The sequence below is a fragment of the Doryrhamphus excisus genome, chromosome 1 (assembly GCF_030265055.1).
Source record: "Doryrhamphus excisus isolate RoL2022-K1 chromosome 1, RoL_Dexc_1.0, whole genome shotgun sequence".
Classification (NCBI taxonomy): Eukaryota; Metazoa; Chordata; class Actinopteri; order Syngnathiformes; family Syngnathidae; genus Doryrhamphus; species Doryrhamphus excisus.
Genome location: NC_080466.1, coordinates 17,497,588 through 17,511,629, shown reverse-complemented (window position 1 = coordinate 17,511,629; position 14,042 = coordinate 17,497,588). Strand labels below are relative to the sequence as shown.

At 44.9% G+C, this 14,042-nt stretch overlaps 3 protein-coding genes across 4 annotated transcripts; 2 read left to right on the top strand and 1 right to left on the bottom strand.

Moving 5' to 3' along the window:
- Positions 1-1,623: 1,623 nt before the first annotated feature.
- Positions 1,624-3,545, bottom strand: LOC131138897 (3-mercaptopyruvate sulfurtransferase-like). Its single transcript, XM_058088251.1, has 2 exons — positions 2,963-3,545; positions 1,624-2,428 (listed from the first exon to the last, which is right to left on the bottom strand). The coding sequence occupies exons 1-2, from the start codon at positions 3,543-3,545 to the stop codon at positions 2,103-2,105; spliced, it is 909 nt and encodes a 302-aa protein (XP_057944234.1). The 3' UTR covers positions 1,624-2,102.
- Positions 3,546-4,492: 947 nt separating this feature from the next.
- rps19bp1 (ribosomal protein S19 binding protein 1) lies at positions 4,493-8,287 on the top strand. Its single transcript, XM_058088263.1, has 4 exons — positions 4,493-4,688; positions 5,088-5,261; positions 5,355-5,452; positions 7,463-8,287. The coding sequence occupies exons 1-4, from the start codon at positions 4,634-4,636 to the stop codon at positions 7,625-7,627; spliced, it is 492 nt and encodes a 163-aa protein (XP_057944246.1). The 5' UTR covers positions 4,493-4,633; the 3' UTR covers positions 7,628-8,287.
- Positions 8,288-8,540: 253 nt separating this feature from the next.
- atf4a (activating transcription factor 4a) lies at positions 8,541-12,139 on the top strand. Of its 2 annotated transcripts, none has more exons than XM_058088239.1 (4): positions 8,541-8,706; positions 9,565-9,738; positions 9,807-10,067; positions 10,871-12,139. In XM_058088239.1, the coding sequence occupies exons 2-4, from the start codon at positions 9,687-9,689 to the stop codon at positions 11,761-11,763; spliced, it is 1,206 nt and encodes a 401-aa protein (XP_057944222.1). In that variant the 5' UTR covers positions 8,541-8,706; positions 9,565-9,686; the 3' UTR covers positions 11,764-12,139. The 2 variants fall into 2 exon arrangements, with proteins under 2 accessions (XP_057944222.1, XP_057944214.1); XM_058088231.1 differs by having other exon boundaries at positions 9,804-10,067.
- The last annotated feature ends 1,903 nt before the right edge of the window (positions 12,140-14,042 follow it).

Genomic DNA, 14,042 nt, shown 5'->3' with positions numbered 1-14,042 from the left:
CCACCATATTTTACTCTTGCAGGAGTGGTCTTGGAACTCTGCCATGCCGGCCGGTTTTGCCCAGCGTCTTAACTGAGGCAAGTGAGTCCTGCACTTCTTTAGATGTTGTTGTGGGGTCTTTTGTGACCTTTTGGATGAGTCTTGGCTGTGCTATTGGGGTCATTTTGGTTTGCCGGATACTCCTGGGATGGTTCACCGCTGTTCTAGTTTTGGCCATTTGTGGATAATGGCTCTCACTGTTGTTGGCTGGAGTCCCAAAGCTTTAGAAATAGCTTTCTAACCTTTTCCACACATAGATCTCAGTTCTTCTCAGTTATGTTTTAAAAATGACTTTTTCACACACAACCATATAGGTTTGGATTTTTTTGGATGATCTGAAACATATACGTGTGGCAAATATGCAAAAAAATAAGGAATCAGAAAGGGGGTTAACACTTTTTCATACAACTGTATATAAGATATTTCATAAATACTGCATTGTTGTTGATCAGATTGTTGTACAAATGAACAAAGTAGCCAAAAAGTAATACATAAATAAAGTAGCTATTAACATTACTATGTTTAATAGATCCGGTATAGCCTTGAGATGGAGATAAGTCTGCCGATGGAGAACCTCTCCTCTCTCTCCTGTAAGAACTTTCCTTCTATAATGTCACATTTTGTTTCTTCTCCTTAACTCATTCTTGCCAGTTTTCAACAGGTCTTAACATTTATTTGAGAATATTTGTGTTTGACAATTTACGAGTTGAATTTTAAAGGTTCACTGGTTTTTACTCAGGCTTTAGGAAAACAAACTATGCCTTAAAAAGGGCACCTCCTGTTATGAGATAGGACGGTGTATATTTTACTATGATGCTGCTGGACTGCCATCGGGCCTTGTATCAGATGAAGGCACACTGCTGTTTGGGTCGGGATGCAAAGGCCGCGCCCTCACAATGCAACTTGTGTGTGTGTGTGTGTGTGTGTTGGGTCAGATAACGTCAGCATGTATGTTACTCCTTTGCCTTGCCACCTCGTTTGAAGAGATTAGCAAGGCTCTCAAGGCGTTGTTCTTATAAAAAAAAAATTACTCATAAAAACAGTGCTTATGTTTGCATATTTGACTTATTTAGTCTTAAGAAGTCAGATGATGTTGTTTTATTTCAAACTGAAGTGTGGATAAAAGTGAAAAGTAATCATCCTACATATGTTTTATTGCAGTCTAATGTTGGCATCCTTTGAATGGGTTTGAGTGGAGTTTTTTTTGTCCACTCATGATAGCTATGCTTTTAATCTGCATATTAATTTCATACCAAATTGAAGGGGAAAGTTGAACAATCAGAGTAAAGTAATATCCAAAGTACACAAATAGTACATACAACCAATGATAAAGCCTCATATTAGAGGGAATTCCCACTCAGAGTGACACTAATATAAATGAAATCCTCTTAGTGCACAAAATAATCATCCAACATCCTCACACACAAGCACCAGAATCGATCTCAGGGACAACAGGCTTTTATTTCCGGTTTAAATGCCCTCACAACAGGCACAATAATCCCTAACACAGGCGACTGTTGAGGCTTAAACTCAACTCTGAACCCCCAATGCCACTTCCTGTTCGCCCCCCACTTGGCTCCCCTCGCACCTGAAAACATTTAAAGCAACGCACACGAGCACAATGTTAAATGTTTTATTTTCTCTTATTATTTCTACTATATCCGGTAATAGGGGCGTAAAGGTGACTATAGGGGTGACTCTAATCATGTTTAAACGTGCATAAACAGGTCTTCTGTGCTCCTAGTAAGAAAATATTCAATTCATAAATAAGGACTCCGACTCGGTTATCACGGTCAGGTCTGGAACCGATTAACTGCAATTAAGGAGGGATTGTCATTTTATTTAAATTCTTCCGGTTTTTGATGGACCCTTTGGAATGGATTCATAATGGGAATTACCGCTGTATTTCCATTTCTATATCTCCAACTTGGATGTGCAGTTTTGATGCTGTGCGCCAGTTTTTGGTGGCTCCTGTGAAGTACATGGATTTAGACATCCAGCGTCTGTGTTCAAGGGGTACCCATCAGTGGCGTCCATGTTCTTTATCCTACCTACTTCTGATCTCATTCCAGTCTAGACTCTCCCACTAAGCACAGGCTCTTCCCCCGGCCTTCCGAAATGATGTTCTCTGGCATGGCACGCACGTACCACTCGGACCAGCCGCCGTCATACACCGAAACGCCTGGGTGTCCGCACTCGTGGGCCGCCAGCGCCAGATGGCACGCTGTCACCGCCGAGCCGCACAGCACGCACATCGGGCAGCCGAGGTCGACGCCGGCCTGGGAAAACAGAACCTGGAGTCGCTTCTTTGACAGGAAGTGGCCCGACGGCGACAGGAAGGAGTGGAAGGGAATGTTGATGGAGCCGGGAATGTGGCCCGGTTCTCTGTCTGTGGAATAGAACCAAACAGGAGAGGGAGATTAGACCTTAATGAATTAAAGCATTTATTCGCCTGTGCTTTCAGAATTTAAGTCAAAGTCAACATAGTGAGAAAATTTCCCAGAACTGACCACAGTCATCATGGAAAACTTGCCTATACTACTTGCAGTTCATGCAAGACGCAGTTTTATTGACAGCTCCTCCACTAAATAGGCAGCTCTCTTCTGCTCTTTCACTGAAAGTTGTGTGCTGCAGTGAAAGTCCAAGCGGAAGCTGCAGTTAGGCTGAACTAATGTTCTGCATCACAGAGCCACATATGTCAAAATTGTCCCCAGCTGTGGGGGTAGCCACTGAGGTGGCCGGAGAGTGACCAAGGGTGGACATGGCCACCCCGTAGGAGGAGACGGGGACAGCATCACGCTGTCATGACTTCTCAGTCAAACAAGTCAGACACGTTTTTGATTGATTCGTCAAAAATAGAACTTAGAACTCTCACCCCTGGTGCCAACATCCTGAAGCAAACGTCTTTGTAAACCAAACTTACTGTCTCTGGGTTCAGGGTCCAGTCCTCGGAACCTGCCACTTGGCCTGGCATCCACCACCTGGAACTTTTTGGAGTCCAGGTTGCCCACAAGGTCCTGATAGGTCTTGACCCAGCTGCGGTTTAGGGAGGCCTTGAACACACCGGGCCTGGGTCTGACCGCCACGTCGCTCAACGGCCGCCCCTCCCGTTGCCAGTTCCTGAGTCCCCCGTCCAGCACCGACACCCGACTGTGTCCAAACACCCGGAACATCCACCAGGCTCTTGGAGCAGAGAAGGCGCCAAAGTCGCTAGCATCATATACCACCACATGCGTGTCTCCATCCACACCTAGGCGCCCCACGTAGTCCGCAAAGTTCTGCTCGGAGGGCAGCATGTGTTCCAGAGGGGAGGTTTTATCACAGCACTCGGCCAGGTCCAAAAAGGCGGCACCCGGGATGTGTCTGCTACTGAACTCACTCTTGGCACTGCGCCTCGCTTTGGGCCAGTACCAAGAAGTGTCCAGGATGCAAAGTTTCTTGTGGTGCAGCCTGGCAGCCTCCATAAGCCACCTGGAGGTGACCACGGCTCCCGCCTGAACACTCATGACTGGCCGCAGCTAGATAAGGCACCCGTTCGCCTCAAGCTCTTGAAAGTGTCTGCAGTGTGAAAGTGAAAGAGAGCAAGCACCCCCCCCCACACACACACACAGCAGCTGGAAGTGACATCATCTTTATCCACCATCACTTCAATCTACAAACACATAAACATGTTAAATGAATACATGCCCATAAGTGTCAATCAAAAGTGAGCATTATTATAATTTACTGTACACTATCCTTTTTTATATTGAATCGCAGTGGCTGGCGACCAGTCCAGGGTGTACCCCACCCCGCGACCCTAATACAGATAAGCGGCATAGAAAATGGATCATTGTGCGGCTGTGTCTACGACCAGTGAAGAAATATGACCCAATAATTATTCTCATGATGTTAATTATACATGATATTCATTTGGAATTTTCAGCTACTTTGTAGTCAACTGAGGATAAAATCAACAATTTTAAGAAATAAATGAGATGGTGCTTCATTTAAGAAGGGCTCAGATCGTGTTGGGTTACTGGAAAGCCTGAAGTAAAAAAGTAAACTGGTAAAAAATATGAGAGGAGTTAGTCTTTTGAAGAGGCTGAGGTTGATCTGTGTCTCTAATCTAGTTCAAACTCAAAGTCTAGGTGGGACACACACCAGTCAGACCAGATAGGACAGCTCTAGTGTAGTTCATGCTCAAAGACTAGGTAGGACACAAAGTTATTGTAATTATTGTGATGTGTGTTTCATTCAATGCAGGAAGTATCAACAGAGGAGAAGCGTGTTGGAAAATTAGTTTAATGTGGATTTAGTTGATTTAATGTTGGAAATATTTTACAATTAGACATGTTCTTTACATGAATATATTTCCCTTTGTAAGGAAAACGGGCCTTCTATGTACAGTATATGATATTGTATCAGAGTGTGATCCACACTCCTTTTCAGAAGGTGGCGCCATTGCTAAAAGCTGCTTGCCAACCGCCAGTATAGAATAGAAGAAGAAGCGCTCACGGACGTTAATGCGAACGCTCACATGTTAAGAAGTAAACATATTTGTTTCACGCTGATAGTGTTTGTGTTGTTAAATTAAAGGCTAGACATTCCAAAGATGTCGGCATCGTTGATTAGGAGAGGACTGGAGCTGCTGAGCAATGACATTAAAGGTCGGTTTTAGCCTGTTAGCTAGCTAACGTTAGTAGCCGTGTTGTACGTAGTACGACTCGCAGGGAGGCTTATTGTCAAAATATATTGGATAATAATAACTGCTGAGTTTCCTCGTCATGTTGTATTTTAAAGTGTGTAATGTGTAACTAAAATAACCTGTTTAAAGTGTTTTGTGTATACTTGGAAAGAGTCAGGGCAGTGTTCGTGTGGGAGTGATGGGAATTTCGGCTCCTTTAAGAGAGACGGTTCTTTTTTTCGACTCTCACATTGCTCTTCGAAACTTTTATTCATGTGTAAAATGAACTACTAATTAACTGCATCGTTTGCCAAGTCTATTCAATAACCATTTATTTCTTGATCACACAAATGTTGTCATGTCTTTGTCTGCCTCCTTCCAGATGACAACAAGCTAAAGAAGAAGAAGCATCCAACCCCCAGCTCCGCCACAGTGAAGGGGCTGGTGAGTACCAAGCGACAGGGTGTGACCCGGCAGGTCAAGCGGCTGCAAGGCCGCCTTGGTCCCGGCAAGAGCAAAGCTACGGTCAAAGACAAGAGGATCAAGTGTGCCGTGGGTCAGTCCAGTCACTGGCAGCTCCAAAAATCACTCTTCTTTTTTCTCTTCTGTGTACTGAATTATTGTTGTTAATTTTCCTTGCTGACTGCAGACGAGTTCCGGAAGAAGCAACGGAAAAGTGCCATGAGAGAGAATCTCAAATACTTTATGAGAACCGACTTCAAGGCAGATAAATCTGACGTGTCAAAGGTGAGACAAGCAAACACTTCACCTTTACAGTTGATCCCTCGCAGATAGCAAAAGCCCACCAAGCCTTATAATCTGCATCACAGGCTTACTAAAGACATTTGAAGTTCCAACATGTATAGGTACTCACCACTAATAAATGGCAATGATGGAATCCGAATCACGGTATACAGCGGGGAAAATAAGTATTGAACACGTCAACATTTCTCTCAAAAAACATATTTCTAATCGAGCTATTGACATGAAATTTTCACCAGATGTCGGCATCAACCCAAGTAATGCACACATACAAAGAAATCCAAACATTTATGTCCATAAATTAAGTTATGTGTAATAAAGTGAAATGGCACAGGGAATAAGTATTGAACACGCGTACTGAAATTTATTTAATACTTAGTGCAAAAACCTTTGTTGGTGATTACAGCCTCAAGACGCCTCCTGTATGGAGAAACCAGTCGAATACATTGCTCAGGTGTGATTTTGGCCCATTCATCCACACAAACTGCCTTCAAATCTTCAAGGTTCCGGGGGTCTCTTCTGTGAACCCGGATCTTCAGTTCTTTCCAAAGATTTTCAATTGGATTCAAGTCTGGTGATTGACTGGGCCATTCTAGCAGCTTTATTTTCTTTTTCTTCAACCAGTTGAGTGTTACCTTGGCTGTGTGCTTGGGATTGTTGTCTTGCTGAAAGATCCACCCTCTTTTCATCTTCAGCAGCCTGGCAGATGACAGCAGATTCTGATCAAGAATGTCTCGATACTTTTCTCCAGTCATTATTCCTTCAATGATATGAAGTCTACCAGTACCACATGCTGAAAAACAGCCCCACGCCATGATGCTCCCACCTCCAAACTTGACTGTTGGTATGGTGTTTTGGGGGTGATGTGCAGTGCAATTTTTCCTCCAAACATGTTGTGTCTTATGACATCCGAAGAGTTCAATTTTGGTCTCATCTGACCAGAGTATGTTCTCCCAGAATGTCATGGGTTTATCCAAATGTTGTGTCGCAAACTCCAAACGAGCTTCAACATGCTTCCTCTTCAAAAATGGAGTCTTGCGTGGTGTGCGTGCATGGAGGCCATGGCGGTTGAGTGCATTACTTATTGTTTTCTTTGAAACAACGGTACCTGCTGATTCCAGGTCTTTCTGAAGCTCTCCACGAGTGGTCCTGGGCTGTTGGAGAACCCTTCTGATGATTGTTTTGACTCCTCTGTCTGAAATCTTGCGAGGAGCACCTGGCCGTGGCTGGTTTATGGTAATGCCGTGTTCTTTCCACTTCCGGATGATGGCCCCAATGGTACTCACTGGAACTTTCAGAAGTTTAGAAATGCGCCTGTAACCAATGCCTTCAGTGTGTTTTGCAACAATAAGGCTGCGTAGGTCTTTGGACAGCTCTTTGCTTTTACCCATCATGAAATGCTTCTTGTCTAACACCTTGCTGGTGAGAAACCTTTTTAAAAGGCATTAATCAGGACTAAACCAGCTGATATTACTTTGCACTAGTAGGGGACAGGTTAACCTTCTAAATACTGACAAACTCCAGCTGCTTTCTTGGCTTTCCAGACCTTTTTACCCCTCCTTTTCTTCATGTGTTCAATACTTATTCCCTGTGCCATTTCACTTTATTACACATAACTTAATTTATGAACATAAATGTTTGGATTTCTTTGTATGTGTGCATTACTTGGGTTGATGCCGACATCTGGTGAAAATTTCATGTCAATAGCTTGATTAGAAATATGTTTTTTGAGAGAAATGTTGACGTGTTCAATACTTATTTTCCCCGCTGTATCTCCTAAATCGCCTCCATCACCCCCTAAAGCGACAAGTTGGTAGATTCATTCCAGCTAGCAGTCCCAAGAAGATGCGGACATTCCTCCGATGCCGCGTCTACATAATCCACATTATTTTCCTGTTAGAATTCCACTAATAATTTACATCTCATTAACTGCTGTTGACCGTGCTGTAAGAAAGTCAAAGGTAGAAGAAATGTCTTCTGTGTCCCCCCTCTCAGATCCAGAGCCACTTAGCAAGAAGACAGTCCAGGAATCGCCCCAGTGAGCATCGTCGGGAGGCCAAAGATACATCTGTGTTCACAGAGGAGGAGTTTCAGCAGTTCCAGAAGGAATATTTTGGCGCGGCCATCGCGACAAAGAAAAAGAGTTCATCCAAACGATAAACTCTCAGGAGTTTTGCTGGACCTGAGAGTGGGCGCTTTAAAGTGGTGCTATCCAGTGTTGACCGCGCAACAAGGAATTTGTAAAAGATCAAGCTGAATGCGTCTCTATGGACTTTGATTATTGTTTTTATTGTGGTTTCAGCAGACCTTTTTCTAGTAAATGAATACTCTGGAGCAACAGCTGTGAGTTTTTATGTCATTTAAAATGAATTAATGTCTTTTGCTGGTAAATAAAATAGTGTGGTGGCCCACAATATATAACTCAATGTAATGTTATGTCATTCACCAAGACTGATGTATTAATGTATAAGCTAAAGTTGACCACCAGGGAGCAGTGTTGTCTACTTGTTCCCCCTGTATGTGACCTCGCCCTGGGTTCAACAGCCATAAAAAATACACTGGTCTTAGGTTGAAGTGATTTTAATGTAATAATGTGCCAACAGTAGTGCAATAGCTGCTTAAGTTACACACGTAGGCTTTCACAGTAAAGTGAAGTCTGCTCATTTGATAGCTAGCTGTAAATGTTTGCAACGTGTACGCCCAAGCTAGTGTAATGTTTTACTCTCGGCTTACTGCCTATACTAAATTTACAAAGTGTGTGCCAAGTAGTTTTCAAAAGCAACCGATGTTCAAAAAACGTCTGTAATTAAAAAATAATTAATTAAAATTACACCGGTAAAGCAATGTTGACATGGACTGTTTGCCCTATTCAATATACGTCACTTGACTCTACCGATCAAAACACAGCTTAGCCTGTTTTATTGACCTGCACTGCTCAGCATACAAAGGGGAGTTGATTTGCTAAAGAAACGAACTAGCCCGCTCACCCGCTTTGCTATGTAACAAACAGCGAACGTACCCAAGTGGCGGAGGAACACACTTGGCGGTGCTGCGGTCGAATATAAGCCTCTGCATCCTATCAGTTTGTTGTTCTTCGTCCTTTGCTGTTTCGGTGTCTTCTTCGTGGCCGCTTTCAAGCATTAAAATGGCAGTTTAAAGGCGTGTGGCGGCTATCCTTGCACCGGCAACAAACTGGCAGTGCAGCGGCGAAGAGCACTGGCAATTTCTGGCAAAATGGCGTAAGTTTGTGTTTTCAGTCTTCATTTTGGTACTTCGGGCTTCGTAGCTGTCAGGTCTTGAAGACGTGTTTAGATAATTAATTCGTTACCAATAAGGTATTGGTGTGTGTTAGTGGATATACACTTTACACGTGAATATTCACTGAGTTTGTGTTGTCTCATTTTGAAGACGTCCCACAGTTGAGCGAGTCTTTGCTAGCCTCCGTGACTTACCGCCGAAACGGGCGCGTTTTAAGTACAGTTGAAGCCTACTATAAACCCACGAAATTCGCTCGTAAAATCTCCGTGAAATAGATTGTATGTTTTGATTGTATTTTGAAGTAGGTTGACGTTTGTATACATAAATATACTGACAACGTGGCGCGTCCAAGATGGCGCGCAGCCTCAGTCGCCAAGTCCTCTGCCTGTGACGAAAATGGCGGGCGCCTCCTAACCCCGAAACTCACGTCATCCCGAATGAGGGCGTGGTCACCCGCTCGCAGTATGACCAAATTAGGAGAGATACTCCGGGAGTGGGCGGAGCGTTGGTCTTTTAAGCTGCTCTGACGCTTCAGTGGAAAGGATTAGCTAAAATTAGTCACCCCTGCCATCATTCCCCTTATGCTTTGCTGTCAGACTTTGCTGTGTTGTAAAACTGCCATTTTAAGTGTTCAGTTCTAAAGATGCATATGTATCCATATATGTGCGAAGTTGCAATTTGCAGACAGGAAGATTGTCATGCCGAAGAGGTGATAATGGTGACTTATCAAGACTGTCTTCCATATTATGTATATTGTTGAAAGTGTTTAATATTTGGAAGTGTCCCACCAGTAGTTCTTCCCATTTCTGAAAATGACACATCTGAATTGGTTTGTGCAGGTCTCTCCTGGCAACTCCCCTCAGCTTTGCTGCAGTCGACAGCAGTTTGGAACTTCTCGACTTACAGACGTCTCCGCACTATATTTTATTCACCTACACGCGGTCATCGCTGATCAGCAGCCATGATGACGCTCTCCCAGTTCACCTTGGAGGACGTGGAGGCCCTGTGCTTAGGTTGGTATTGTGATATAACAAGCAGTTGAATCAGTATGAGTGAACCGTCCATGATAATTGCTCAGCAGGGCCCTCATTTCTGATGGCTGACCCAATGGGGCCCCTTCTGGACCAAGATGAAGAGGAAGCGCTTTCACCCTCCTCCTCCCTCGAGGGGGAGGTCCCAGCTTCACCACCCCTCTCCTTGTCCCCCTCCTCTACCTTGCTGTCGCCCCCATCCCCTCCTCTCAGCCACTGCACCTCCTTCCTGGAAGCCAAGGGGGGAGTCCTCAACTGGCTGAGTGTCGGTGGCCTGCTCGATGCTCATGTAGGTGCAGACGACGGCAAAGGTGAGGCTTCGGTGTTTGTTTAAATTTTTTTACATGTCAGTCCACCAAGCAGTTTCATAATGTGGACGAATGAAGCACTTTAAAAATAGGAAAGTAAAGCGTGGGTGCGTACACCATAACGGCAGGCTGCAAGGGCCACTTGACATATTCTGTATTACAAAGATGATAAAAGCAAACATGCGTGGCTTAGGTTTTTGATGGGTAACAAAGCTAGTTTTTGCTCAGGGCAAAAAAAAGAAACAAGGCCCCTGGCTGTCCTTTGAACACACCTGAATTCATGTTTTGTGACGATGTAGACTTTCATACGAAGGAGAGGTCGGAATGAGGAAGGTGTGGTGAGCGAGTAATAATCAGTCTGGTCAAACCTGTTTTACCAATTTACCTTAATTACCTTGTAGACCACAGGTCAGACCCAGAATCTGTCATATCAAGGCTTGGACCTACAGTGAAGTTAAACTTGACGGGGTGCTTCTGACTTTACTGGCTGGTACAGGAAATCCGCTGACCAATTAAATGACAAGTCAGCCATGCAACGTGGTACTAATCAGCCAATCAAATCTGTGCACTACAGATGCTAAATAATAAAATAAGCTACTTGGATGATAATTGTAACGCAACTTACGCTTGATGTATGATACTCCAGACCTTTACCTGAACATTTTCTCGAACAGGATCTACTTTAGTTGAACAGTTATGTTTTAGACGAGGAAATGTCAGCACTTCCTGCTGTTTCAAGAAGTGTGAGATTTACTTCCTTGACTGCCTGATGTCATTTTAAAATGGACGCACGTCCCTGTTGGCAGATGATGCGTTCACTGGCATGGAATGGATGGCGGAGAAAATCGACCTCGGCGATTTGGACCTTGAGTCGCTCATCGACTCCTGCTCGTCCGAGGAGTCTCCTGAATCATCTGAGGACCTCCTGGCCTCCCTGCACTCCCACGTGGATTTGGACCTGGACACCTTTAACACTCCTGTTCTCAACGAACAGCTGGAGCTGCAGATGGCCGCCACCGTCCCGGAGCCCCCGCTCACATCACTGGAGGTTCCAAAAGAGGAAGTGGCACCCGCCCATCAGGTGTTTGTGAAGTCTGAGCCCTGCTCCCCGGCCCCATCCCCATTCCCTCCTTCCTCCCCGATGTCTGATTTGGGGAGCGAGGTTGACACAAAATCACCCCTTGCCGACATCACCCCCGATGCCAGCGGCAGTCCCATCGTGGTCATGGTGCTCGGCAACAAAGACACAACTCTCCCTGTGTCCCTCCCGGAGCTGTCAGTCGTGATCCCGCCAACGCCCAGCGACTGCGAAAGCGACTCTGGCATCGAGTCGGTTGCGGGCTCTCCACCGCGCGACTCCTCTCCTGCCCCCGGTTCGTCGCGAACAAAACCGTACGCCAAACCCGAGCCCGCCTCCCCCTCCTCCCTCAAGGGCAAGGTGAAGTCTGCGTCTGGTCCCAAGGTGGTGGAGAAGAAGCTGAAGAAGATGGAGCAGAACAAGACGGCGGCCACACGCTACCGCCAGAAGAAGCGTGTGGAGCAGGAGCAGCTGGGCGTGGAGCGTGAAGAGCTGGAGAAGAAGAACCGTGAGCTGGCAGAGAAGGCGGAGTCCATCAGCAAGGAGATCCAGTACCTCAGAGACCTGATGGAGGAGGTCCGCAAGCACCACCGTGGCAAGATGAGCTCAGGCGCCACTTAGGAGAAATTTGTGCCGAGCATGGAAGTGAGAAATAAGGAAGAGAGGGTTTGAGAGGTGGTCAAGTGACTCATCTGTACATGCTTTTCTCCCGCAGTTCCAATCCACAGGTCCTACTTTTACCCCCTGCTTCATGTAGTCCCTCAGTATCATCCTTCTGTCACCACGGCAACCTTCCTCTTAGCTTGAAGTCCAGAAAGGGTCCTCTTGTGTGTTTTGATGACTTAGCTTGCGTGTGTACATAAGTTTCTTGCTTGAACCTAGCTACTTCCTGTCTTTATTTAATACAACTTTGTTCATGTCCTGAGTGGTAGCCACTCTAATGGCTTGTACAAACGCTCTGCCTCTCCTTTTCTAATAAACTTCTCTCAATGACAAAGTGTTTTTATTTCAATTCAACACTACTTGTATTTTATCTAGCGCTGCCAAATGGTCAAACATTTGCAATCAAATTACACTATTTGAAGCTGTGTGAAATGTCTACTGTTTTATTCTTGAGCAAATGGCTATATGACAGGACACTGCATGTTTTAACAGATTCAAATCTGAAAATAATAGTAATTTTAAATTAAAGTAACAATTGTAAGTCATTTAAACCATGAGACGTGAGGGGTTGCGCTCAAGCACAATGCAAGTTCAATTCACATGTTGGTGTAATGTATTTTCGGAGTTTCCAGAGCATACTTGAAATGCATTTAATTGTACTTCCGCATTCAGTATATTTAACTCCTCTGTCTTGATTTGAATATGCTTTTAAGTGACATGTATGGGGACAATATGCAAAATTTCGGTCCAGTAGGAGTGACGCTTAGTGACGTCATACATGACCTGCGTCATTTGTGCATTCTTGCTTGGTTTGGTGGAGAGTAGTGTGGTCACGTGGGCTGTGGCAGGTGGCTGTGTACGCTTACGTACACGGAAGCAAGAAATGGCGCGCACTTGCTTGTACCAGGAAATAGAGAGGTAAGACTTGTCACACATACTCTCTATGATTCAAAAATGCAAAATGTCTCATTATTAACAAAGCCGCAGGACCCATCCCGACCCTTTCAGCGGTAAAAGGTAAAAGGACGCCACATTACTGACTAGTCGCTTCTGCTAATCAGGTGCATTATTAGCCCAAAAAAGTCCCTGTATACATCGGCCCGTACAAGTGAGAACGTTTCCACCACGCAAAGGGAGAAGATGCAAACTCCAAAAGATGCCCAAGCAGAGAATCGAACCTTCCTGATCTCCTGACTGTGTGAGCTACATGCTAACCACTCCTTCACCGTCTGCCCGTCATAGTGTATTCCCTAAATGTGTGTTCCCTAAATGTGTTCCACCAAACACCGACACCTAGTGGTCAATGTATATGTAAATACATTCATTCATTAATTTTCTACCGCTTATCCTCAAGAGGGTCGCGTGGGGTGCTGGAGCCTATCCCAGCTGTCTTCGGGCGAGAGGCGGGGTACACCCTGGATTGGTGGCCAGCCAATCACAGGGCACATATAGACAAACAACCATTCACACTCACATTCATACCTATGGACAATTTGGAGTCGCCAATTAACCTATCATGTTTTTGGAATGTGGGAGGGGAGAACATGCAAACTCCACACAGAGATGGCCGGGGGTGGAATTGAACTCTTGTCCGCTGTGCAGTCGTATATGTAAATAGATATCTGTGAATTTCAAGCCAAACAAAGTTAATATGCTTGTTTTACCAGAACATAATGAAAATTCTCCACTCTTGTTTTGTATTTCGGAATACATTTTCTTCTCATATTATTAACTGAAAACCTGAATGAAAATGTTTATATTATGTAAGGGGAATCAGATTTACTTTTTCAAAAGGACTGGTGATCGAAGATCGGGCGGAGAATTTGGATGCAAGATCAGCGTGGTTGGTCTCCAGCAGGACTCCCAGGCAGACAGTCCGAAGAATCCAATCACACGCACGGGAGGCGACCGGTGGGTGACGCAGGAACTACTTTGGTATCCCCGAATTCCCTTCACATCTGACAGACACCTGCAAAACTAAACGGAGAGTCCCACACGGCAGACATGCTTGCTTTGGGTTTTTGAAGGGAAAGTGGGCGGGAGACGTTCGCTGTCAGTTGGATGTTTCTTTGAGATGATCTGCGGATGTGATTTGCATTACATAGCAAGTGTCACTACATGCCGAGTTTTTTCACAGTAATCGTCCGATACTGATTGGGTGGCCGGTTGTTCAGAGCAACCCTAGTTCTTATGGAGCTCACAAGAGTCTTCTTCCTAATCGAGCGTCACTATGAGGA